We start from the raw sequence: 27,575 nt of genomic DNA, 5'->3' as shown, positions 1-27,575 counted from the left end.
TTAGGTGATGAAAGATTGAATATCAGATTGGAGGGAGAGAGTATGGAGGAGGTGAACGTATTCAGATATTTGGGAGTGGACGTGTCAGCGGATGGGTCTATGAAAGATGAGGTGAATCATAGAATTGATGAGGGAAAAAGAGTGAGTGGTGCACTTAGGAGTCTGTGGAGACAAAGAACTTTGTCCTTGGAGGCAAAGAGGGGAATGTATGAGAGTATAGTTTTACCAACGCTCTTATATGGGTGTGAAGCGTGGGTGATGAATGTTGCAGCGAGGAGAAGGCTGGAGGCAGTGGAGATGTCATGTCTGAGGGCAATGTGTGGTGTGAATATAATGCAGAGAATTCGTAGTTTGGAAGTTAGGAGGAGGTGCGGGATTACCAAAACTGTTGTCCAGAGGGCTGAGGAAGGGTTGTTGAGGTGGTTCGGACATGTAGAGAGAATGGAGCGAAACAGAATGACTTCAAGAGTGTATCAGTCTGTAGTGGAAGGAAGGCGGGGTAGGGGTCGGCCTAGGAAGGGTTGGAGGGAGGGGGTAAAGGAGGTTTTGTGTGCGAGGGGCTTGGACTTCCAGCAGGCATGCGTGAGCGTGTTTGATAGGAGTGAATGGAGACAAATGGTTTTTAATACTTGACGTGCTGTTGGAGTGTGAGCAAAGTAACATTTATGAAGGGATTCAGGGAAACCGGCAGGCCGGACTTGAGTCCTGGAGATGGGAAGTACAGTGCCTGCACTCTGAAGGAGGGGTGTTAATGTTGCAGTTTAAAAACTGTAGTGTAAAGCACCCTTCTGGCAAGACAGTGATGGAGTGAATGATGGTGAAAGTTTTTCTTTTTCGGGCCACCCTGCCTTGGTGGGAATCGGCCGGTGTGATAATAAAAAAAAAAAAAAAAATATGATAGAGTGGATAGGGGAGCAATGTGGCAGATGTTGCAAGTATATGGAATAGGTGGTAAGTTACTAAATGCTGTAAAGAGTTTTTATGAGGGTAGTGAGACTCAGGTTAGGGTGTGTAGAAGAGAGGGAGACTACTTCCCAGTAAAAGTAGGTCTTAGACAGGGATGTGTAATGTCACCATGGTTGTTTAATATATTTATAGATGGGGCTGTAAAAGAAGTAAATGCTAGGGTGTTCAGGAGAGAGGTGGGATTAAATTATGGGGAATTAATTACAAAATGGGAATCGACACAGTTGCTTTTTGCTGATGATACTGTGCTTATGGGAGATTCTAAAGAAAAATTGCAAAGGTTAGTGGATGAGTTTGGGAGTGTGTGTAAAGGTAGAAAGTTGAAAGTGAACATAGAAAAGAGTAAGGTGATGAGGGTATCAAATGATTTAAAGAAAAATTGGATATCAAATTGGGGAGGAGGAGTATGGAAGTGAATGTTTTCAGATACTTGGGAGCTGACGTGTCGGCGGATGGATTTATGAAGGATGAGGTTGATCGTAGAATTGATGAGGGAAAAAGGTGAGTGGTGCACTGAGGTATATGTGGAGACAAAAAACATTATCTATGAAGGCAAAGAAGGGAATGCATGAAAGTACAGTAGTACCAACACTCTTATATGGGTGTGAAGCTTGGGTTGTGAATGCAGCAGCGAGGAGGCGGTTGGAGGCAGTGGAGATGTCCTGTCTAAGGGCAATGTGTGGTGTAAATATTATGCAGAAAATTTGGAGTGTGGAAATTAGGAGAAGGTGTGGAGTTAATAAAAGTATTAGTCAGAGGGCTGAACAGGGGTTGTTGAGGTGGTTTGGTCATTTAGAGAGAATGGATCTAAGTAGAATGACATGGAGAGCATTTAAATCTGTAGGGGAAGGAAGGCGGGGTAGGGGTCGTCCTTGAAAAGGTTGGAGGGAAGGGGTAAGGGAGGTTTTGTGGGCGAGGGGCTTGGACTTCCAGCAGGTGTGCATGAGCATGTTCGATAGGAGTGAATGGAGACGAATGGCATTTGGGACCTGATGATCTGTTGGAGTGTGAGCAGGGTAATATTTAGTGAAGGGATTCAGGGAAACCGGTTATTTTTATATAGCCAGACTTGAGTCCTGGAAATGGGAAGTACAATGCCTGCACTCTAAAGGAGGGGTTTGGGATGTTAGCAGTTTGGAGGGATATGTTGTGTATCTTTATATGTATATGCTTCTAAGCTGTTGTGTTCTGAGCACCTCTGCAAAAACAGTGATTATGTGTGAGTGAGGTGAACGTGTTGAATGATGATGAAAGTATTTTCTTTTTGGGGATTTTCGTTCTTTTTGGGTCACCCTGCCTCAATAGGAGACAGCCGACTTGTTAAAGTCAGAAGCACTTGGATAATAGTGATAAGCTGTTTACTGCATTTGTGGATATAGAAAAAAGTATGACAGGATGGATAGGGAAGTCATGGTGTAGATGCAGCAAATGTCTGGAAATTATTAATCCTCGTTAAGAGTTTTATGCAGATAGTGAGGTACAGGTTAGAATATGTAGGAGAGGGATGGGGGGCTATTTCTCAGTGAAACTAGCACTTATGCAGGGATGCATGATGGCCCCATGGTTGCTTAGCATATTTATAAATGATGCTGTAAAAATGTGAATGCTAGGGTGGGATTTGCCACATTTGATCTCTGCTAACCGCAATTCTTTTGGGAGATTCTGAAGACATGTTGCAAAGGTTGGTGGATGAATTTGGGAAAATATGTAAAAATGGGAAATTAAAAATGAACATGGAGAACAGCAAGATGATAAGAGTAACAAAAAATCTGGGCAATGATAGATTAAATACAAGATTGTAGGAAGGATATGAAGTGGCTGTATTAAAATATCTGGAAGTGGACATGTCAGTAGATGGGTCTCTGAATGATGAAGTAAACCACAGAAAAAATTAATGGAAAAGGTAGGTGGTGTATTGAGGCATCTGTAAAAAGAAGTTTATGGAAGCAAACAAAAAAATGTACCAATGTAGTGATACCAAGTGTTTTACATGGGTGAGATTTTGGGGTTCTTAGCGTTGCAGCGAGAAAGAGGCTGGAGGCAATGTGTAATATGACTATTTTGCAGAGAATTCCGAGCATAGAAACTGAAAGGCGGTGTGGAGTTACCAAACTTATAATTATGAGGGCTGAGGAGAGGAATAGAATGACAAAGAGGGTATACAAATCTGGAGTGGAAAACAGGAAGGGTAGGGATCTTCCCAGAAACAGTTCAAGGGAGAAGGTAAAGGAGGCTTCTAGTTTTAGTGGCTTGAGCATTCAGCAGACTTGTGTGAGTGTGTTAGATAGAGATGAATGGAGACTAAGTGATTTTTAATGGACGTACTGTTGGAGTGTGAGCAAGGTAACAATTATGAAGGGATTCAGGGTAATCGGTTAGCCAGAGTTAAGAGTCCAGGAAGTGGGAATGGCAGTGCCTGCACTCTGAAGGAGGGGTGAGGATGTATCAATTCGGACGGTCATACGAACTGAATTGTCAACACACTTCTGACAAGACAGCAACTGAATGAATGACAGTGAATTTATTTCCTTTTCTGGGTCACCCTGCCTTGGTAGGAGATGGCCAGAATGATATAAAAAAAAAATTACATACTTGAAGTTAGCCATAGCAGTGTATGGAGCAACCATAGGAATGGTGTAAAGTAGTTCATCTTCAGCCACAGGTATTGCTGTTAATGTATTGATAATGTTCAGGTCATCTGCAATCTGTAATGAAATAAAAGGATATTTATTTAATCAATTTTCAAAGAACAATTCTGTGTATCTATTATCAACAATATTGCTTGCCATTATAAACATATACAATAACATATAGGTGTCAGGTGATTATTTTTGAACCTGGCTATTTCTAAATCTCAGTGAGGTCAACACTTTAACCCTTTGACTGTTTCAGGCCCCTTTCTGAAACTGTCCTTCTATGTCGCTCAATTTTTGAACAAAAAAAAAATATTTTTTCTTATGAAATGATAGAGAATCTTTTCCCGATGGTAATGACACCAAAAGTTCGAAATTTGGTCAAAAACTCATGGAATTATGCTCCCGCGAAGTTAGCGGTCTCGGCGACATATGCGCATCTGCGATTTTGCTGACTTTGAGCCCTATTTTCAGCCAATTCCATTGTTCCAGTTGGCCAAACTCATAGCTATTTCTTTAGAACTCCATTTTATCTATCAGCTGAGTACAAGAAACCTCCCATTTACTAATTTGGACTACCCAATATGGCGGTCAGAAATTGGCAATTTGGCCAATTTCACACAAACTAAAAAAGATGCCAATTTCAAAGTAGGGTCCAGAATAAACAAGGTAGACATTCGTGGCACTAAAATAACATATGCTCTGTTCATTAGTCACATCTCTAGGCCCCTCTTATATTATTATTGCTTTCTATTTTGACTTTTTATTCATACAAAAAATACAAAATTTACTGTTATGCAGACTACTGCATTATTGTAAAAATGGTATAAATAATATCAGTGCACTAGTGAAAGAATATTAGACTCCCCAGTTAACGTGTATTGGAAGTGTGGTGTGATTTATTTACTCCTGAACATTGGTAAAAATCGAACATTTCCGCTACTTTGAGCTCAGTTTCAAGGTCGTTTTCATCGTCAAAGTAATGAAAATCATCTCTATTTCTGTAATATGTTTTCCATTTTATCACCTAAGATCATGAAAACGCGAATACAATGATAAATACTATGTGAAAATACACCTCAAAGTCGGCGTTTTATTCCAAAAAAGCGATCAGTTTTTTTTTTCTCATTACGCAATGTGTGCTGCATGATTTTTTTTATGTGGTGCACACTGACCACACAGACCCATTCTCTCACATGTGGGCCTACCAGCTTTCTCCCGCTTGATTTGAAGCCGCTAGAATTTTTTTTTTTTTTTTTTTTTCAACAAGTCGGCCGTCTCCCACCGAGGCAGGGTGACCCAAAAAAAAAAGAAAGAAAATCCCCAAAAAGAAAATACTTTCATCATCATTCAACACTTTCACCACACTCACACATTATCACTGCTTTTGCAGAGGTGCTCAGAATACAACAGTTTAGAAGCATATACGTATAGAGATACACAACATATCCCTCCAAACTGCCAATATCCCAAACCCCTCCTTTAAAGTGCAGGCATTGTACTTCCCATTTCCAGGACTCAAGTCCGACTATATGAAAATAACCGGTTTCCCTGAATCCCTTCACTAAATATTACCCTGCTCACACTCCAACAGATCGTCAGGTCCCAAGTACATGTATCATTCATCTCCATTCACTCCTATCTAACACGCTCATGCACGCTTGCTGGTAGTCCAAGCCCCTCACCCACAAAACCTCCTTTACCCCCTCTTTCCAACCCTTTCGAGGACGACCCCTACCCCTCTTTCCTTCCCCTATAGATTTATATGCTTTCCATGTCATTCTACTTTGATCCATACGTCAGAAACATTGGCTCGTAAGACGTATTTATACGTCGAAAACAGTCAAAGGGTTAATTCTTCATCATAGGAATCTTTCTTACATATTGCCAATCACACTGATTGAACAAGAGTGATTGTACTGCACATAAAGAATTACTGGTAGAAATGGAGCATTGAATAACAATGAATTCACATACACCTAACCTGCAGAGTGAAGGATTACTGTTCTGTACATTGCTATTTCATGTATTACTATTATATTTATGGGAAGTGCTAAGCTCATATGGATCTTACAGTGCCTGAGAACTGAGGAATGGGAAGCAATCAAATTTCATTAGAGATGTCTTTTCTATGGACAGTTTTCAGATGGGCAGGTAACTACTGAGCTCAGTTAGGTCAGCAGGAAAGTTTGAGATGACAACTAAGGATTCAACCAAATAAGTCAGCAATGCTATTTCTTACAAAACCCAATTATTAAATGCCAAGTTACAAATGTCACTCAAAAACATCTAAATAACTCGTATCCTTACCAAGTTAGAAACTCAATAGGCACTTGCTGGCTACTGTTCCCACATACTATTGTAAATATACTGTAGCTTCAAATGAGGTCAAACATGATATATTCCTACAACCAGTAACAATCCTTAAGTTTTACACTAATACAGTATCTTTCAACAAATTTATAATTTTTCACTAATGCCATTGATGGTTTTTAATAGTAAGTCAGAGCAATGAGAGAACCTGTGATGACTCATCCTCATCCTCTTCATCTTGGTTTTCTTCCTTGTTGGTTATGATGTCTTCAGTGTGCAGTTGATCTTGCTGTGTAATGTGTGCCTCACTTTCCTCCCTGGGCTGGTTACAGGCTCTGGGTTTAGCACTCGGCTTTGTGCCTATGCCTTTTCCCTTTACTTCTTTACCATCTTTCTTGACAGTTTTACCTTTCTTCTGATCCGTATTGTTGCCTGCAGACTAGAATACAAGATAATGCCACTGAAAATGGTTGTACAAGATACAACTAGAAAAATTTATTTGGTTATAGTGCATTGATAATGAAGAAATTAAATAAAAAATATGAGTGTGTTTAACTGTAAGCAAGCCTCGTTACTGGTAAATGATTGTATTAAAGATCATTTGTTTACCAATTCCAGATAACTAACAAATAATATGTATCACATAGTGTGTGTACAAGAAATGTGCATCACTAGATGAAAATCCCAGTAACATGATTATCAGTACATGACAAACACCACATGTAGAAATGGGCAATATTTTGTAATACCTTCAGAACACATGGGCCTCCTTTTTAGTTGAAATCATGATACATATTTTATCCTGTAATCAAAATAGAAAAATGTTTCAACTGACTTTTTCATCTAAAATTGCTGATTTTACTGTCAATACTTACATGACAGTTTTTGCAATCAGTTTTATTATCACTGGTACAGGTCCACATTCCTTTATCCGAAATTCTGAAATTCGAAAAGTCCCGAAAACTGAAGTTTTTTGTGGAGTGTGGAGCATTAATTACTGACAGCCAGAGTGGCAGGCATCAGTTGTGTCTCAGCACTTGTAGTGTTCACACGTGCCTCTGCTGTTCACTGATATTTTGTTTTTGCTTTTTATTTTGTGACTGTTTAATTTCACTGTGAAAATGTCAAAAAGAGCTGCAGATACCCCTATGGGTAACAGTAAGAAAATTAAAAGGAAGTATCTGACGTTATCAATAATGCAGAAAGTAGAGATACTGCAGAAGCTTGATCGTGGTGTATCAGTACGACATCATATTGAAGAATATGGTGTTGGAACTACCACTGTTTATGATTTAAAGAAATGGTGTTAAATACAAATAAGCATGACAATAGTAGTGATGATGATGATGACATTGTGAACACAGGTGAAAAAGTCCCCAGAGACGATATGGTGAAAATGTGTCATCAGTCAAGTCTTTAAATATGCCATCTGTCATAGTGCTGCTTCATCACTTGAGAATCATGTTCCTGGTCTATATTTATCCCATTATTTCATTTGTCAATATATTACTCTATAAATAAACTGTAATAGTATTTGTAGTCCTTATTTATCCCACTTAGTGTGAGTATTCATACGTTTTTGCTGCAGTGTTAATGTTTGATTATGGGTTGCTGCCCTACACTTCACCTTCGCTCTGAAATCTGAAAAATTCTATAATTCAAAACACTACTGGCCCCAAGGGTTTTTGGATAAAGAATGTGTACCTGTACTACTGTTATTTAATTTGGAAGGTATTATGAAAGAAAGAAATGTCAAAAATGAATATCTTCCATATTTTTTTACACAGAGGTCTTCAATTTATGAACAAATTGCCCTCCTAAATTTTGGATGGTTGGGACAAGGAATCTATTCTCCCATAAAACAAAAAGTATAAAGTCTGGCTATGTTCCAAGCAGCAACACACCGAAAAAGTACAGGACAGGCTGCCTCAACTTACATCACCCAAAGTAATTATTGAATCTACAGTTCTTTATTAATGCCTACGAAACAAATACGAGTCCACCACACATGCACAAAATTAATATAAACAGTGTAAAATACGATATATATACATTGTTGCATTTTGGAGAACAATTTCTGGATTTAAATTAAAATTGTAATTATTGCTTCCACAATTCTTAACCAAAAACCTAACTATCAAATATGAGCCTACCTCACACACTTACATAAAATGAACATTTTTTTGTTTAACATGCCAGCCATCTCCTACTGAGCCAGGGTGACCCAAAAAAGAAAAACATTTACACAATCACTCAACACTTTCACTCATTCACACATAATCATTGTCTTTGTAGAGGTGCCGAGATATGACAGTTTAGACATCACTCCAAACATATACTGCATAAAATTCAATTCATATAACAGGAGAAAAAATAAAATTACGATATTTAGATTAAAAAAAAAAGCCCTAATTATTAATTACCTAATTCTTGAGCATTCGCTACAAAACAAATGCAAGCCCACTATTTTTTTTACCTCAGGACTTAAATCTGGCTAACTGGTTTCCCTGAATCCCTTCATAAATGTTATCTTGCTCACACTCTAGCAGTATGCAAAGTCCTAAGTAACACATTCACACATGCTAGCTGAACGTCTAAGCCCTTTGCATACAAAGCCTCCTTTACCCCCCCCTCCCTTCAACCTTTCTTAGGATGATCCCTACCCCACCTTCCCTCCACTACAGACTTGCATGCCTTTCAAGTCATCCCATTTTGTTACATCCTCTCTAAATCTGCAAACCACCTCAACAACCCCTCTTTACCCCCTCTGAATAATACTTTTATTAACCCCGCATCTTATAATCTCCAAGCTATGAGATCTCTGTATAATATTCACACTACACACTGCCATCAGGCATATTTCCACTGCCTCCAGCCTTCTCGTCATCCTAACATTCACAACCATAGAAGAGCATTGTACCATTATACTTTTATACATTCCCCTTTTTGCCTCCATGGATAATATTCTTTGTCTTCAGAGATGCCTCAGTGCACCACTCACCTCTTTTCCCTCATCAGTTCTACAGTTCACCTTGTCTTTCACAAACCCATCTGCTGACAAGTCTGTTCCCAAATGTTTGAACACATTCACTTCCTCCATACTCCCTCCTTCCAATCTGATATCCAGTCTTTCATTACCTGATTTTTTTGTTACCCTTATCACCTTACTCTTTCCTTCTTTTACCTATTCTCCCAAATTTATCCACCAACCTATACAGCTTCTCTTCAGAATTTCCCAAAAGCACCTTGTCATTGGCAAAAAGCAACTGTGACAACTCCCACTTTGTATTAGATTCTTTATCTTCTAATTCCACTCCTCTCGCAACCCCATCTATAAATATATTGAACAACCATGGTGACATCATGCATTCCTGTCTAAGGCCTACTTTTACTGGAAAATAACTTCCCTCTCTTCTACATAACTTAACCTGACCCTCACTATCCTTATAAGAACTCTTAACTGGTTTCACTGACCTACCACCTATTCCATTATTTCTTTTTTCAACAAACTGGCCATATCCCACCAAGGCAGGGTCACCTAAAAAGAAAAACACAAGTTTCTCCTTTGAAATTATATTATTATTATTTATTATTTACATATATAAAAATCAGTGCATATGATAAAAAATTGAGAAAAATAATATCCGAAGTTCAGCTTAATTGCACTCTAAATGTCTGTAATTGTAGATCAGCATTCATAGTAATACTGTTTATTTCTATGGGCCCCATTTTGTAAGTACTTCTGCTCATAACTCAGGAACCCTCTGTACATTACCTCAATGGGAACATTTTAATAATTTAAAGTTAAAAGGTAAATAAAATAGGGTAACAGCTAAACTACTATAAAATTTTGAAAACTTATGTAAACTAATAGACCAAAGGAAACTGTACAAATACTCCAATGCACCCAAATAAGACTAACCTCTCACCTGCAACAAGCGCATTCTCATTTCGCGTTCCTCTTCATCCTGATCACGATACTTTTTCATCTTTTTCATCTTGCTTCTCTGCCCACGCTTAGGTGCACTCCCCTTGCTGTCTATATCTTGATGACACTTCTGTTCCTCTACACTTTTTTGCTCAATTTGCCTTTTCGCAATCTTGGAATTTGTGCGACTTCCCTTTTTACCTGTCAAACAAGTCAGTAATTTTGAAATAGTGTCTTACACCAAGCAACAAAAGCTAGAATATAATATAGATAAACTATTAGTAGTAATTTGCACCTAACAGAATACATGTATTTAAAAAAGTTTGGTAAATTTAGAGGTTTCTGAATGTAGCCTTATTTTTCCCATTTGTCCTTCACCTTACATACCGATAATTTTCATAAACCAATTATTTTCAGGAACATATTCCCACATTTTTTAAAGGATTTACTGTATCCCCTCAGCCTGGACTAACACTATCTAACACTAGATGAGAAGTATCATCCCATTCATAGTGAAGCACTAAAACCATGTGTCAAAAGGGGCCCGAGAATGTGAGAATATCTAGTCTGATTGAAAGGAGGGGAGGGTAGCTGCAGTTCTTTGGAAAAGAGCACTTCACCAGTATCAAGTTATCCTCCCTTCTTAAAGAAATGTGCAAAACATTTTCTTCAATTCAGTGGTATTAAATTATTTCCTAACCTTTATTGAATTCATTATTAGAATTTATTTTTCTGTTTATGATGACTGGCTGGTTATCTCCAAGATATACAACTTCATTATCCTCTTCCGTTCCACCAGACTGCACAGATAACTGTGACATTGTAGAAACTGTTCGTGCACGGATGGAAAATCTGAAAACAATAATACTACTTTGCAGTCATATTTTAAGATATTTTATTCACTTAAAACAACACTAGATATTAGTTATAAACTAACATGTGTTGCAATTTTTATAGGCAAATTGAATTTTGGAGGCAAAATATGTAGGATCAACTAAATGAGATACTTACTGATCGCCACCAATATGAGTTATGTCTACCACTGTATCTGGAAATTCTATTATTTTTTCATCTTCTTTTACCTCTGTCCCAAATTTATTATCTATTTGTTCTCTGCTGCCCTTCTCATCCTCTTCATCATCAGATTCCTCTTTCATTGACTGTAGTGTTGTATCTGATATAGATTAAAGAAAATAAAAATTACTAGTTTTATCAGTTGCCAAATTTTCGCAACCTCATAAAAGCTGTAAATTATGATTCATATATAAATTAAACAGTGTTTATAGATTGTCATATTTTCTTTTATTTTAAGTAAGCTGGTAGACAGCAAGCACCCAGGAAGGTACTGTCATACAAGTGTGCAACAGAAACCTATTACAAGTTTTACAATCTGGAAGGATTGCTGGATTTTCTGTCTTGTAAGCATTAATGATGACATAACTCTTACAAGTAGTGATGGAAAAAAAAATCAATTGGAAGACCTTTGGATATGCATGTTTTGAGATGAGCGACTGACATATTAGTTCATTATTTAATGGCAGTTACAGTAAAAGGAGGATGGAGAACAAGAACAGCATTAGTGACTAGGAAAGGAGACAGTTAGTATGAGCTATTAAGATATGCTATAAAAGTCGGGCAAAGAAGAGTGCAGGGAATAAAGTCAAATAGGTAAGGGGTAGATTGAAGAATGCAATGCCACAGTGCACGGGTAGATTAAAGAATACAGTGCCTTAGTGTACAGGAGTAGTTGGTGGTTATAAGAGGGGGGAAAAGAGAAACGATTGGCTCATCAACGATAAACGAGGGTGGTAATATGGAACTAGTTAGCATTCAAGAGGCTTTTACAATTCATAAATAATACAGAGGTAAAATGACAAAATGGCTCAGTATTTGTCAACAAATTTTTGCTGAGAGAATAGATTAACAGTTTTGGAATACGTAGAGTAAAGCCATAAGTGATGACTGCCTTACACATATACATACCATTTTGTTACTTCTTAACCCTTTGAGGGTTTCGGCCGTACTAGTACGGCTTACGCACCAGAGGTTTTGACGTACTAGTACACCTAAATTCTAGCGCCCTCAAATCTAGTAGGAGAAAGCTGGTAGGCATACATATGAAAGAATGGGTCTATGTGGTCAGTGTGCGCAGTATAAAAAAAATCCTGCAGCACACAGTGCATAATGAGAAAAAAAAAACTTTGACCGTGTTCTTGGAATAAAACAGCGACTTTGCACTGTATTTTCGTATGGAATTTATTGTTGTATTCTAGTTTTCTTGGTTTCATTTTATAGAATGGAAGACATGTTACAGAAATCGAGATGATTTTGACTGGTTTTACAATGAAAAGTACCTTCAAACTGAGCTCAAAGAAGCAGAAATGTTAGATTTTTACCAAAGCTCAAAAGTAAACAAATCATGCCAAGCATCCAATACACGTCAACTGGCGAGTCTAATATTCTTTCACAAGTGCGCTGATATTATTTATACCATTTCTACACTAATGCAGCAGTCTGCATAACAATAAATCTTCTATTTTTTGTAAGAATAAAAATTGAAAGTGGAAAGTCAAAGAAATATAAGAGGAACCTGGGGATGTGACTAACGAACAGAGGAAATGTTATTTTAGTGCCAGGAATGTCTTTCTTGTTTATTCTGGACCCTATTTGGAAATTGACATCTTTTGAAATTTGTGTGAAATTGGCAAAATTGCTAAATTCTGACCACTGTATTGGATAGTTGAAATCAGTAAATGGGTGGTTTCTTGTACTCATTCAATAGAAAAAATGGAGTTCTAGAGAAATAGTTATGATTTTTGTCGACTAGTACACTGGAATTGGCCGAAAATAGGGCTCAAAGTGGGCAAAATCGCCAATGCGTAAACATCGTCGAGACTGCTAACTTTGCGAGAGCATAATTCCGTAAGTTTTCCATCAAATTTCATACTTTTGGTGTCATTATGATCGGGAAAAGATTCTCTACCTTTTCATAAGAAAAAATAATTTTTTTTTTTTTTAAATTTGGCCGACCCTGAGAACAAGTCTCGGAGAGGGCCTGTTGATCCTCAAAGGGTTAAGTTGCAAATGTTGCTTTTTTCCTTGGGATTTGAAGGGGTGATGGTCAGTAGTTGAACTCGAGAGAGATTCTACATATGACCACATCCTTTAAGAAGGAAAGACTAGGAAAATTTATATCAATGGTATAAATAAATACTTATGAAAAATAAAGTAAAGAAATTTAACAGTGATATGCCAGTCTTGACATGTGTCTGTACCTTCATTCTCCTCTTTATTTTTTTCCATTAATCCATTTTCCTCCTCGAGTAATAAGTCACTGTGATCGTCGGTGTCTGCTACAGAAAGACTGCTCATGGCATCCTTTACTTCATCTTCCTCTAAAGAACGCACTCTTCTTTCACCAACATGTCTAAAACACAATAGAGTTTATACTCACTTTTTTTTTTCAACAAGTTGGCCATCTCCCACTAAGACAGGGTGACCCAAAAAGAAAGGAAATCCCCAAAAAGAAAATACTTTCATCATCATTCAACACTTTCACCTCACTCATACATAATCACTGTTTTAGCAGAGGCAAAAACAGTTCTAAGTAAATATATACCTTGATATCTTATTCCTCTGTTTCATAACAACAGTCAAAACTAATATTTATACCAAACTCAGACAGACACACAAAGTATTTTGTATAATTTGAAAACATAGTAAGTACAGTAAGCTCTGTATTATATTTTCTTGTTGCACTGTTTTATTGATCCATAAATTATCTAGCACTTAGAGAGGTACAAAATCAGTTCTATAGATGCTGAAACATTCTCCAGCACTTCAAAAGAGCACCAAGTTAGTGTTTAATAGATCCAGAAACATTTTCAAGCACTTCAATAGAGCACCAAATAACTGTTTAATAGATCCAGAAATATTCTCAAGTGCTTTAAGAGGAGGCATCAAGTATATTATGCATTTAAAAACTGCAGTTTGAGAAAACTTCATCATCTGAATAACTAATGCCATTACCTGATCACTAGCCCACAAAATTTGTTCACTGGATAACAATATGCCAAAACTGTTTCAGTACTGATATGATAAAAAAAATAAGAAATAAATATAAAAATGTGCAGGAAAGAATAAGTAACAGTTTTCCACAATGAAGTCAACAATGCAGTAAATGCATCAACAATAATATTTATAATGCTACTAAATCATGTCACCCTTCCCCAAAAAACTATGTAAAAAAATATTTACCTAGCAATGGACTCTTCCTCCAGTCTGAAGAGGAACCCAAAACCATAGATTAGGTGCGAAGGTGGCAGGAAGTTCTTTTTGCCACGGATCATGAAGGCACCCGTAGTGAGGTATTCTCCTGACGGTGCTGTCTTGCTTACTTGGTTACCCCATACCCACCATGCCGAAGTCACAACTTTTTCATCCCAAGCACGACTGCAGAGAAAGCCAATTACTATACTTACACACGATCTCTCATAGTGCATAACTAAATTACTGAATTATAAATGACTCCTAGGAAAGGAATACTTTTGTGTGTGTCACATGTGATTTTTTTTTTTGTTTTTAACAAGTTGGCTGTCTCCCACCGAAGCAGGGTGACCCAAAAGAAAGAAAACCCCCAAAAAGAAAATACTTTCATCATCATTCAACACTTTCACCTCACTCACACATAATCACATGTGATTACCTATATGTAAATACAGTACCTATTTGTGACTGCAGGAGTAGCTATGCTTGTGGTCTACAGTGTTTAGTGTTTAATCTCAGAGTGGCTTTTGATACTGTAATCCACACAGTACGTAAATTTTTTCTTGTTAAAAACTATATCCAAGATGGATGTTAAATTAGCTAGTTTTCAATAAACTTACCTATAGCAAAGAGCCATAATGCCAGCTTCATGCAGAGTCTTGGGTGGTGGTTCTTTGCCAGTTGGGTTCTTGATAATTACACTAGGAGCACCATGCATTTCTGCATGAACATAAACATCTTGATGATGCAGGTGACGTTTCACGAGCAATTCATTCATTTGGCTATCTCGACCCCCAATTACTGAAACAGAAACAAGGCAAATTAAGAGTAAACATGTATTTGATTTTGAATGCTTTTTGAATTATCAAAAATTGTTTATTTTCAAGGACTTTTTTCCATTCAAACATAAAATTTGACTTTCAAACAATCATTTACATTAAACAGCATGAAAATAAATAATTGAGCCAGCAGACAGTAGTAAAAATATACACCTTAAGAAAAGAAATCCTTTATTAATACATACCGTACAGTGATTCACCAACTGATGACGTGCTCAGTGGGTGAAATGTTGATAAGTATTAAAAGTTTCTTTCCTGCAAGCATTTTTTACCACTACAGAACAATAAAAAAACATTAAGACATATAGTCAAAGTGGGATGTTTGAATGTGAATGGATGTTGTGCGAATGATAAGAAAGAGATAAGTGTGGATGTTATGAATGAGAAGAAGCTGGATGTCCTGGCTTTAAGTGAAACAAAGCTGAAGGGGGTAAGAGTGTTTCAGTGGGGAGAAATAAATGGGATTAGGTCATGGGGTTTCAAATAGAGTTAGAGCTAAAGAAGGAGTAACAATAATGTTGAATGATAGGTTATGGCAGGAAAAGAGGGAATACAAATGTGTTAATTCAAGGGTTATGTGGAGTAAAATAAGGGTTGGATGTGAAAAATGGGTTATAGTAAACATTTATGCATAGCACGTAATGAAAGCAGTTTGTTAGATTACGTATTGGTGGATAAAAGGCTGATGGGTAGGCTTCAGGATGTACATGTTTATAGAGGGGCAACTGATATATTGGATCATTATTTAGTTGTAGCTACAGTTAGAGTAAGAGGTAGATGGAACAAAAGGAAAACTATAACAGCAAGTAAGAAAGAGGTGAAAGTGTATAAACTAAGGGAGGAGGAAGTTACGGTGAGATATAAGCAGCTATTGGCAGAAAGGTGAACTAGTGCAAGTATGAGTAGTGGGGGGGAAGGGTTGAAGAGGGTTGAAATAGTTAAAAAATGCAGTATTAGAATGTGGGGCAGAAGTTTGTGGCTATAGGAGGGTGGGTGCAAGAGAAAAGAGGAGTGATTGGTGGAATGATGAAGTAAAGGGTATGATAAAAGAGAAAAAGGTAGCTTATGAGAGATTTTTACAAAGCAGAAGTGTTATAAGAAGAGCAGAGTATATGGAGAGTAAAAGAAAGGTGAAGAGAGTGGTGAGAGTGCAAAAGGAGAGCAGATGACAGAGGGGTAGGCACTGTCAAGAAATTTTGATGAAAATAAGAAAAATTTTTGAAGATAAACAAGTTAAGAAAGCCTAGGGAACGAATGGATTTGTCAGTTAAAAACAGAGTAGGGGAGTAGTAGATGAGGAGCTGGGGGTATTAAGTAGATGGCAGGAATATTTTGAGGAGCTTTTAAATGTCAATGAAGAAAGAGAGGTGGTACTTTCATGCACTGGACAGGGAGGCATAACATCTTTTAGGAGTGACGAAGAGCAGGATGTGAGCATGGGGGAGGTGCATGAGGCATTACGTAGAATGAAAAGGGGGTAAAGCAGCTGGAACTGACAGGATCATGACAGAAATGCTAAAAGCAGGGAGGGATACAGTGTTCAAGTGCTTTGTATTTTTGTTTAATAAATGTATGAAAGTATAGTAGTACCAACACTCTTATATGGGTGTGAAGCTTGGGTGGTAAATGCAGCAGCGAGGAGACGGTTGGAGGCAGTGGAGATGTCCTGTTTAAGGGCAATGTGTGGTGTAAATATTATGCAGAAAATTCGGAGTGTGGAAATTAGGAGAAGGTGTGGAGTTAATAAAAGTATTAGTCAGAGGGCAGAAGAGGGGTTGTTGAGGTGTTTTGGTCATTTAGAGAGAATGGATCAAAGTAGAATGACATGGAAAGCATATAAATCTATAGGGGAAGGAAGGCGGGGTAGGGGTCGTCCTCGAAAGGGTTGGAGAGAGGGGGTAAAGGAGGTTTAGTGGGTAAGGGGCTTGGACTTCCAGCAAGCGTGCGTGAGCGTGTTAGATAGGAGTGAATGGAGACGAATGGTACTTGGGACCTGACGATCTGTTGGAGTGTGAGCAGGGTAATATTTAGTGAAGGGATTCAGGGAAACCGGTTATTTTCATATAGTCGGACTTGAGTCCTGGAAATGGGAAGTACAATGCCTGCACTTTAAAGGAGGGGTTTGGGATATTGGCAGTTTGGAGGGATATGTTGTGTATCTTTATATGTGTATGCTTCTAGACTGTTGTATTCTGAGCACCTCTGCAAAAACAGTGATAATGTGCGAGTGTGGTGAAAGTGTTGAATGATGATGAAAGTATTTTCTTTTTGGGGATTTTCTTTCTTTTTTGGGTCACCCTGCCTCGGTGGGAGACGGCCGACTTGTTAAAAAAAAAAAAAATGTATGAAAGAGGGGAAGGTACCTAGGGACTGGCAGAGAGCATGTATAGTTCCTTTATATAAAGGGAAGGAGGACAAAAGATATTGTAAAAATTATAGAGAAATTAGTTTACTGAGTATACCAGGAAAAGTGTATAGTAGGGTTATTATTGAAAGAATTAGAGGTAAGACAGAATGTAGGATTGCAGATGAGCAAGGAGGTTTTAGAGTGGGTAGGAGATGGATAGATCAAGTGTTTACATTGAAGCATATATGTGAACAGTATTTAGAGAGAGGTAGGGAAGTTTTCATTGCATTTATTGATTTAGAAAAGGCATATGATAGAGTAGATAGGGGAGCAATGTGGCAGATGTTGCAAGTACGTATATGAAATAAGTAGCAATTTACTAAATGCTGTAAGGAGCTTTTATGAGAATAGTGAGGCTCAGGTTAGGGTGTGTAGAAGAGAGGGAGATTACTTCCTGGTAAAAGTAGGTTTTAGACAGGGATGTGTAATGTCACCATGGCTGTTTAATATATTTATAGATGGAGTTGTAAAAGAAGTAAATGCTAGGGTGTTTGGGAGAAGGGTGGGATTAAATTATTTGGAATCAAATACAAAATGGGAATTGACACAGTTACTTTTTGCTGATGATACTGTGCTTATGGGAAATTCTAAAGAAAAATTGCAAAGGTTAGTGGATGAGTTTGGGTGTGTGTATGTAGAGGCAGAAAGTTGAAAGTGAACATAGAAAGGAGTAAGGTGATGAGGGTATCAAATGATTTAGATAAAGAAAAATTGGATATCAAAATGAAGAGTAGTAGTATGGAAGAAGTGAATGTTTTCAGATATTTGAGAGTTGACGTGTCAGCGGATGGATTTATGAAGGATGAGGTTAATCATTCTCCATGGGGAAGTGGAACAGAATTCATCCTCCACAAGCCATGCGTGTCATAAGAGGCGACTAAAATGCCAGGAGCAAGGGGGCTAGTAACCCCTTCTCCTGTATATACAGTGGACCCCTGATATTCGAAGTCATCGACATTCGATAAATCCGACATTCGATGCATTTTAATGCAAAAATTTCGCCTCGACATTCAATGGAAAACCCGACATTCGATACGATTCGTACGAGACGTGTCCACATGTGGCCTGAACTGCCCCGTGTGTGCCAGTGTTTACAAACCAGCCAGTGTGCACGCATCTAAGGGTACATTCCATATTATCCATATTATCACTGTTTTTGGTGCTTGTTTCTGCAAAGTAAGTAACCATGGGCCCCAAGAAAGCTTCTAGTGCCAACCCTTCGAGAAAAAACGTGCCAATGACTATTGAAATGAAGAAAGAGATAGTTGCAAAGTACGAAAGTGGAGTGCGTGTGTCGGAGTCCATGATGATTTGGTAAAGAAATTGCCTGCAACTAGTGGTGATGTGAGTGAAGTTAAGGCCAGCAAAGGTTGGTTTGAAAGATTTAAGAATCATAGTGGCATACACAGTGTGGTAAGGCATGGTGAGGCTGCCAGTTCAAGTCCTAATGGAAGGGGATTCCCCTTCTAAACACTAACACCATCCACACTCTCCCCTCCTCCCATCCTATCAATCATCACCAGATCTTCATTAAAGGTAAGTGTCAATTATTCTATTGTTATTAATCTATTGTTATTGTTGTTATTGTAATTATTCTATTGCATTAAACTTAATATATCATGTGGTAAAAAATTTTTTTCATACTTCTGGGTGTCTTGCACGGATTAATTTGATTTCCATTATTTCTTATGGGGAAAATTAATTCGACTTTCGATATTTTCGACATTCGATAGCTCTCAGGAACGGATTAGTATCGAATGTCGAGGGCCCACTGTACGTATTACTAAATTTAAAAGGCGAAGCTTTCGTTTTTCCTTTTGGGCCACCCCACCTCAGTGGGATATGGCTGGTGCGTTGAAAGAAAGAGGCTAATCATAAAATTGATGAAGGAAAAAAGGTGAGTGGTGCATTGAGGTATATGTGGAGACAGAAAACATTATCTATGGAGGCAAAGAAGGGAATGTATGAATGTATAGTGGTAACAACACTCTTATATGGGTGTGAAGCTTGGGTTGTAAATGCTGCAGCAAGGAGACGGTTGGAGGCAGTGGAGATGTCCTGTCTAAGGGCAATTTGTGGTGTAAATATTATGCAGAAAATTTGGAGTGTGAAAATTAGGAGAAGGTGTGGAGTTAATAAAAGTATTAGTCACAGAGCTGAAGAGGGGTTGTTGAGGTGGTTTGGTCATTTAGAGAGAATGAATCATAGTAGAATGACATGGAAAGCATATAAATCTGAAGGGAAAGGAGGCAGGGTAGGGGTCATCCTTGAAAAGGTTGGGAGGGAGTGAGTAAAGGAGGTTTTGTGGGAGAGGGACTTGGACTTCCAGCAAGCGTGCATGAGCGTGTTAGATAGGAGTGAATGGAGACAAATGGTATTTGGGACCTGACGAGCTGTTGGAGTGTGAGCATGGTAATATTTAGTGAAGGGATTCAGGGAAACCAGTTATTTTTAAATAACCAGACTTGAGTCCTGGAAATGGGAAGTACAATGCCTGCACTTTAAAGGAGGGGTTTGGGACATTGGCAGTTTGGGCTACGTTGTGTATCTTTATACGTATATGCTTCTAAATTGTTGTATTCTGAGCACCTCTGCAAAAACAGTAATTATGTGTGAGTGAGGTGAAAGTGTTGAATGTGAGGGAAAAGTTCAATAGATAGGAGTAGCGAGGGAGTGTATAGTAACAATAGTTACACTGCCGGCTACTTGTTAAGGTAGGTAAGTCCAGCTCCCGCTATTCCCCCTCCCCCCTTTATCCCCCTCCCCGAAAGTGATAGTTTGATTGCCGGCTGCTTGTTAAGGTAGGGTCAGTCTAGCTCCCGCTATTCCTTCCCCTCCCTCTTCCCCCCCCGAAAGGTGACATGTGGGGCTCCGGTCAAACAGTAAATCACTCGACTCACAGCTCCCAACATTACTGTAAGTACACGCCTGATCATATTTTAGTGGACTTATTGGTTGAAAGCTTCACTTTTGACCAATGATTAACTTAGTCCTTTCAGTCTTCATCTGTTAAATGTTTTAATAATCACCACATCTTTTAGGTATTGTACTTATCATGGAGAGATGGAGAGTGATTTCTTAAGCAGTGGGTAATCTGTCTCTCTTTACAGCTTGGAATGACAGAGAGGGTCACCTGCCAACCAACGAGAAGAATAGAAGGAGACGGACTAACGTCCTGAGACGTCCCATGTTTAACCTATTTACCTGTTATGTAAGCCAACACAGGACCTAACCCCTCATCATAGCAGTGGTAACGAACCTGTGTTCCTGTCATCTGAAGCAATTATTCACGGCTACACTCTGTGAAGAACGAGCCGGTGGAGGTCAACAACACCTGACACCCCATTACCACGATATACCTACATTAGCGTTGAGTTCAAATGTAATTTTTTTTTCATTTCATTTTTCTTTCAATTAGGATACCCATTCATGTTTTATTGTTTTACATTTTCCATTTCTAAATAATAAAGTGTATCATTGTCTGTTATTATTTCTTTTTCTATTCATTAATTTTCCTGAGGAGGAGCCAGCCTTGGTAATACTGACTGAAGTTGTTACAAGGCTGAGTAAGCCTTCACATTGAATGATGATGAAAGTATTTTCTTTTTGGAAATCTTCTTTCTTTTTGGGTCACCCTGCTTCAGTGGGAGACGGCCGACTTGTTAAAACAAAAAATAAAATGCTTCTAAACTGTTGTATCTGGGTGCCTCTGCAAAGACAGTGATTATGTATGAGTGAGGTGAAAGTGTTGAATGATGATGAAAGTACTTTCTTTTCAACATGCTGACCATGTCCCGCCGAGGCAGGGTGACCCAAAAGAAGACAGAGACATTTTCATCATCATTCACACACAATCACTGTCTTTGCAGAGGTGTGTAGATAAGACAGTTTAGATGTCACCCCAAACAGTAAATATCTCAAACCCCTCCTTTAACCCTTATACTGTCCAAATGTAGATCTACATTCACGTGTGTAGTGCTCCGAACGTAGATCTACGTTTTTTTACATGCTTTCAAATGGAGAAAATACAGGTCGGGGCGCTACGCACGTGAACGTAGATTTACATTTGGACAGTTTAAGGGTTAAAGTACAGGCATTGTACTTCCCATCTCCAAGATTCAACTCCACTTCCATTGAGAAGTGGGACAGAATTCTTCCTCCGAAAGCCATGCATGTTGTAAGAGGTGATCAAAATATTAAAGAGCAAGGGGCTAATAACCCCTTCTCCTCTATATATTACTAAATTTAAAAGGAGAAACTTTTGTTTTTCCTTTTGGGCCATCCCGCCTCGGTGGGATATGGCCGGTTTGTTGAAAGAAGAAAAAGAAAAACTTTCATTTTTTTTTTTAGGGGCTGAAGGAAATTATGGGGGACTTTGGGGGCTTAAGGAAATTATTGGGATACTTTGAGGGCTGAAGGAAATTATGGGGGTACTTTGGGGACTGAAGGAAATTATGGGGGTACTTTATGGGACTAAAGGTAATTATTGGGGATTTTGGAGGTTGAAGCAAATTATGGAGGGAGCTTAAGCCCTCCCACCACTGGTCGACAGGCACTTTCCCCCACTGAATTTTATGTTATGCAGTCTATGTGCATTTAAAAATGGCTAAATCATCCAGTAATAAATGAACTCTTGAGAGCAGAAAGGAAATAAGGCCTTTGCCTGGGCACAGAGGGAAAATATTCTGCTGGGTGACAGCAGTATTTCACACACAACTCATGGTCTTGGAAACAAAGTTTAAATCTTATGTTATTGATAATGCAAGCTGAAGTTGCACAAATTGCAAGTTTACTGTACTGTATACAGCACTCTCAAGCTGCCTGTCTTTCCTTAATATAATAAAAATTTAAAAAATTTATTTAATACTCCTCTCACCTAGATAATTTTCAGAGGAAATAAACCAAAGAAATTTCTCGAACCAATGGACCTTTCTCGCCTTATTGATGTTAGAGATGGCTGCCACTTCTCTGAGTGTTTCATTAGTTTTCTTGGTGGTTATCTGAAGTACCTTAGCTGAGGCATCAATTGTTTTCTGTTCCTTCCTTGCTGCTTGACGCTTCTGATCGAAATACCTGGCAAAGTATATTTTGATAATTTAACATCTCACTTTGAGAAATGGTATATTCTGCATGTCAGGAACAATACTTAAATAAATAAAAATAATAAGTAATATTGTAATAATAATGAGTAATACTGTAGTACTTCATATAATCAGGGTTTACCTGCTAATGTAATTATAGCCATTTTCACCAGGGAAACATGGAAAGGCAATATTAAAAAAGTTAATTAGATATAAGGAGCAAGGGGTTAGTAACCCCTTCTCCCGTATACATTACTAAGGTTAAAAAGAGAAACTTTTGTTTTTCTTTCAGGGCCACACTGCTTCAGTGGGATATGGCCGGTTTACTGAAAGAAGAATTAGAAATAAGCGTAATGTTACCAAAGTTTTCACATTATAGTACTGTCCACATTCAGTGGTATCACAGGAACTTAGCATAATCACATTCAATAATGTACAGTAATATTCCAGTTATCTCACAAAGGAATTTTTAACACAGCATCAAGTACTTTCCTAGGTAGTAGGTTGGTAGACAGCAACCGCCCAGGGAGGTACTACCATCCTGCCAAGTGAGTGTAAAACGAAAGCCTGTAATTGTTTTACATGATGGTAGGATTGCTGGTGTCCTTTTTTCTGTTTCATAAGCATGCAAGATTTCAGGTACATCTTGCTACTTCTACTTACACTTAAGTTACACTGCACATACCTGTACAAGCATATATATACATACCCCTCCGGGTTTTCTTCTTTTTTCTTTCTAGTTCTTCTTGTTTATTTCTTCTTATCTCCATGGGGAAGTGGAACAGAATTCTTCCTCCTCAAGCCATGCGTGTTGTAAGAGGCGACTAAAATGCCAGGAGCAAGGGGCTAGTAACCCCTTCTCCTGTATATATTTCTAAATGTAAAAGGAGAAACTTTCGTTTTTCCTTTTGGGCCACCCCGCCTCAGTGGGATACGGCCAGTGTGTTTAAAGAAGAAGATAAAGTACTTTGCAACAATAAGCATTATTTGGTAACATTAGTAGTACAACTACAATCTGATTCTATTTCATATACAGTGTAGTATTATCAAATACCTTACTATGCTTACAAATGCCATTTACTAAGAAAAAATGTCTGCTATGTTTCCATTTGTCTTCTAGTTAACATTCTAAGTCCTCAACACTTTTTAAAGATAGATTAGCTCTTCTGCCCATTTCCTCAAAGCCCAAGGTAATATTCCATGTGATCAATTTGTTTTTTTGTTGCCTATTAATTTTTTTTTTTTTATTATTAACACACTGGACGATTCCCACCAAGGCAGGGTGGCCCGAAAAAGAAAAACTTTCACCATCATTCACTCCATCATTGTCTTGCCATTTATATTAATACACTTCTTCTTTCAACATACCAGCCGTATCCCACCGATGCGGGGTGGCCCAAAAGAAAAAACTAAAGTTTCTCTTTTTAAATTTAGTAATATATACAGGAGAAGGGGTTACTAGCCCCTTGCTCCCGGCATTTTAGTCGCCTCTTACAACACGCATGGCTTACGGAGGAAGAATTCTGTTCCACTTCCCCATGGAGGTAAGAGGAAATAAACAAGAACAAGAACTAGAAAGAAAATAGAAGAAAACCCAGAGGGGTGTGTGTGTGTATATATATGCTTGTACATGTATGTGTAGTGTGACCTAAATGCAAGAAGAAGTAGCAAGACATACCTGAAATCTTGCATGTTTATGAGACAGACAAAAGACACCAGCAATCCTACCATCATGTAAAACAATTACAGGCTTTCGTTGTACACTCACTTGGCAGGACGGTAGTACCTCCCTGGGTGGTTGTTGTTTACCAACCTACTGCCTAGAATATTAATACACACAGTATTATAATACTACTTTATTTAGCCACTGGAAACTCAAGTCCATTTTTATATTAGAGATCTATTAGTAAATACACTTCCGAACTTTCTATTAACCTAGTAGTATATATTGCTTTTCCAGCTTATAAAATACTATACATACATATGACATCAAAAGTTAAGGTTCATAAGGCTTTTTTGTAAACAGTTCACCGTACACTTTGAGAAATAAAATAAGTTTGAAAAGGGTATCACATAATCAGTACTGTACTAGCCTACGAGCATTGGCCATTGCAGAGAGATCTAGGTCTATATCCACTGTCATGGGCCGCATCTTTGTGGAATCATTGCCTTCTTCACGTTCTTCATCAGAGTCCAACAAGATGTCATCTTCTTCACAGTCATATGGGTTGCTGAAAGAATAATTTGAATAACAGATTTACACAGATCTATATGAGTTTAATGAACATATCTTGATCAGTTTTCAACATTAGGAGACACAAATTATCAGTAACCAATATGTCTATAGATGACATCACAAGTTACACCTTCGAGTGTACAGAAGAATTAACACATTTGCTAGTGAAGCATAAATGATTATTGGTTTGAGTGTAGTTTCAGGATGACTCGAGGGAAATGTGATTTCCCTCAATGCAATGAATACTCACTTCATTATGTTATTGTAGAGTTTTTTATCACACTTGAAATGTGCATTCACAGTTGAATTAGAGACCTTATTTACACCCAAACTACAGTATAATATTTTACTTTACTACAATATAGCAGTTTACTTCAATCAATGAATCTGACACTTTATCCCAAACATCTACAAGTCCCTTTACAAACCAATGTAACTCAGATATTAACAAACCTAAGTGACAGAATGATAGAATTGCTCTCCAGTTTGAGTTGTTTGATAGCTAGAGCCACGGTATCTCCTCGAGCTTGAGCTTCTGCTAGCAGTTCTTTAATTTGTTTCCAGTCAATCTGATTGGCAACAGCACTTCGGACCACCAGGATTGCTTTATCCACCAAATCTTTGTTAAGTTCTGTAAAAACATGAGAAGAGTTAGCTAAACAAAATAATTTAAAAATGTATTGCAGTTTTAAAGTTGGATACCAAGATGATAAAATAAATTAATAAACAGAACCTGACAGTTCCATACTGTACAGTTCATGATATTTCACACAAAACTGTATTAAATGGAGTGTCACTTTTTCTACAGGATATCTAATGAGCCTTGATAAAGATAAAAACTAACTCTTATACTATGCCATTCGAAGAAAAAATACAGATAAAATAAAATTATTAAATAGTCATGATGCCTACGTAAATTAATATATTTGTTCCGACTTCCCAACCAGGTGTAACAACACTATATCAACCCTAAGGCTTATGGCAACATTAAAAAACAAAGAGAGGGATTAAGTGGATCTCAGAAACCAGGCCAAAAGAAAGATGACCCCTAAGCCCTAAAACCATTAGTGAATCAGAAGATTTTTTGTATTAATCACTACACTTCATTTATCCAAAATTACATATAGTGGGTAAAAGCAATATAAGTGCACCTATCATATGGCCATGAAGTTCATTTGTCTTTTGGGTACAGCTGAGGTCCTGCAGACGCCGTTCATGATCACGTTTAACATTTTCTAGCTTCTTAAGTGCCTCCTTCTCCTTCTGCACAGCTTTTTGGTCTATTTTACCAGCCTCCATCTTTGAGAAATATTCATCACAAGCTGTGAAGAAAGAATAAAATTTGTGTAACACAACAAAAATAAAAAAAAGCTGATCAAGAAGAGAGATAAATATGAAGTTGTTGAGACTGCTTTTATCAGCATATCTAACACAATCATGCAAAACCAAGGACACTTCCAAACTGCAAAACCACAGGCACATCTATTACTTCAAAACACCTTATATCAAGTGAAACATCAAGTATATAGTCTCGATACTGATTTAGTGTGCCTCATTTCATTCGAACTTGTTAGTATTCACTTACCTTTCAACCAATAAAAATAATAAAACCTGAGAGAAAAATCTTATCTATCAACATCCAAAAGCTGTTATTTTGCATACAACAAAGCAACATTCTTTAGCTTGCCTTCATTGAAGGTTGGGAATCGTTCATTAGGAGACTGTGCATACTGGGCAAAGAGAAATGGCATAAACTCTTGGTAAATAGGAACTTCCTCCATAGTACCATCTCCTTTTTTCCTCTGCTCAATTTTCTTGATAATGTAGCCCTGAAATACATTTCAATCAGTCATTATTCTTTCATACAATAGGCTCCAAATTTATGTAAACTCTATATGCAACTACAATTTGATTTAGCGATAAAATACAAGTCTACATTTGGTACCTTCAACCAACACACAGAATAAATGCCTTTGCAATTATCTATATTATTGTATATATCAACAGCTTATCTCTTACAGCTACATACATACTGTGTAGTGTGAAACCTGTAATGTTCATATTTACTTATACCCTAGACTTTCAATTTGCAACTTTAAGAAGCTTAGATAATATTGAGGTGGCACTTTTCATCACCTTTCAGTAGACTCATGAACTTCTCTGCAGAATTCTACCAAGTGTACCTCCATGCAAAGACTCTCCAGCTCTTTCAGACTGTATTTATTGACTGCTAATTTTGAATTCACAAAAATTATCTATTGGACTGAATTCTGAAGAATGTGATGACCAATAAAATTGATTATTGTTGTTGTGCATTCATGGACAGCAATAGACCCATATGGGTCATTCAGGGCACCACAGGAAGAATGAGAGGAATGCTAGTGGATGAGAGATGGAGAATACAGGAAAAAGAACAGTTGCAGTTGACTTAGCACATCATCGTCAGTTAAATTATATATAATCTACATTATTCATGAGACTTGCACAGAAAACAGCCGACTAAGTTAGCATTATGCTCCTTTAGTTATTTGATTAAGACATGGATGTGCACTTCTGGGCATCATTGTCTTGAAAACTTCAATTACAATCAAATGAGAGCAACAGGGCCTTTGCCTAAACAGCTGAACTTTCCAACACAATAATAATCCTTTGAATATATCCATGACAATAACCAAAAGGTTAACAAACACAAAATCAGTGTTCTGGAGTGGCCATCACAATCCCCTGAAAATAATTATCCTACAGAATAATTGTGATATGAACTTACAAAAACTGGCTTAAAAACATAAACCATGCAACATGGAAGAGCAGGTTTTGCATATACAAACTGCTGAATATCCATCTTAAAAAGTTGATGAACTAAGGTACTAAAAAAGGTTACAGAAAGCATCTGTTATCGAGGCTAA

The 27,575-nt window shown here is 37.7% G+C and overlaps 1 protein-coding gene across 3 annotated transcripts in view; it reads right to left on the bottom strand.

The window, feature by feature from the left end:
- Positions 1–27,575, bottom strand: part of Clbn (Nuclear export mediator factor NEMF homolog Clbn) — a 50,240-nt gene that overhangs the window by 2,655 nt on the left and 20,010 nt on the right. For all 3 annotated transcript variants that reach the window (XM_053783849.2, XM_053783847.2, XM_053783850.2), the window contains 13 exons: positions 26,357–26,498; positions 25,821–25,991; positions 25,123–25,300; positions 24,527–24,664; positions 22,229–22,425; positions 14,727–14,907; positions 14,098–14,292; positions 13,116–13,267; positions 10,852–11,014; positions 10,541–10,692; positions 9,842–10,041; positions 6,121–6,351; positions 3,559–3,671 (listed from right to left, as the gene is read on the bottom strand). In XM_053783849.2, the coding sequence (XP_053639824.2) occupies positions 3,559–3,671; positions 6,121–6,351; positions 9,842–10,041; positions 10,541–10,692; positions 10,852–11,014; positions 13,116–13,267; positions 14,098–14,292; positions 14,727–14,907; positions 22,229–22,425; positions 24,527–24,664; positions 25,123–25,300; positions 25,821–25,991; positions 26,357–26,498 (2,213 nt within the window). The remainder of the gene's footprint in view (positions 1–3,558; positions 3,672–6,120; positions 6,352–9,841; positions 10,042–10,540; positions 10,693–10,851; positions 11,015–13,115; positions 13,268–14,097; positions 14,293–14,726; positions 14,908–22,228; positions 22,426–24,526; positions 24,665–25,122; positions 25,301–25,820; positions 25,992–26,356; positions 26,499–27,575) is intronic.

Source organism: Cherax quadricarinatus, chromosome 33 (genome assembly GCF_038502225.1).
Source record: "Cherax quadricarinatus isolate ZL_2023a chromosome 33, ASM3850222v1, whole genome shotgun sequence".
Taxonomy (NCBI): Eukaryota; Metazoa; Arthropoda; class Malacostraca; order Decapoda; family Parastacidae; genus Cherax; species Cherax quadricarinatus.
The sequence above is the reverse complement of the archived record's forward strand: the minus strand, read 5'-3'. Positions and strand labels throughout refer to the sequence as shown.